At 64.1% G+C, this 245-nt stretch overlaps 1 protein-coding gene across 1 annotated transcript in view; it reads right to left on the bottom strand.

The window, feature by feature from the left end:
* The window catches only part of ADRA1D (adrenoceptor alpha 1D), a 46,026-nt gene extending 45,851 nt beyond the window's left edge, over positions 1–175 (bottom strand). The window contains 2 exon segments of the mRNA XM_010015822.1: positions 1–2; positions 5–175. The exon segment at positions 1–2 is cut by the window's left edge and continues 812 nt beyond it. Of these exon segments, the coding sequence (XP_010014124.1) occupies positions 1–2; positions 5–175 (173 nt within the window).
* Positions 176–245: the final 70 nt, after the last annotated feature.

Genomic DNA, 245 nt, shown 5'->3' with positions numbered 1-245 from the left:
CCGTGAACCCCCCGACGCCCCCCGCCTGCACGTCCAAGGCGAAAGTCAACGTGGTGCCGTTGCCCTCGGGGGTTTCCTCACCTTGCAGCCCCCAGGACCGGTTGGCACCACTCTGGCTGCCCTGTCCCGTCCTGTTCCCACTCAAGCTGCCATTGCTGAGCTCAGGGAAAGTCATTGTAGAAAACGTCCGGGCTCCATTGAGAGCGAGGAGAAAGCGATGCCGAGGCGCAGGTCCCCCGGCATGA

The sequence above is a fragment of the Nestor notabilis genome, unplaced genomic scaffold, assembly GCF_000696875.1.
Source record: "Nestor notabilis isolate BGI_N333 unplaced genomic scaffold, ASM69687v1 scaffold576, whole genome shotgun sequence".
In the NCBI taxonomy this organism is placed as follows: Eukaryota; Metazoa; Chordata; class Aves; order Psittaciformes; family Psittacidae; genus Nestor; species Nestor notabilis.
The sequence above is the reverse complement of the archived record's forward strand: the minus strand, read 5'-3'. Positions and strand labels throughout refer to the sequence as shown.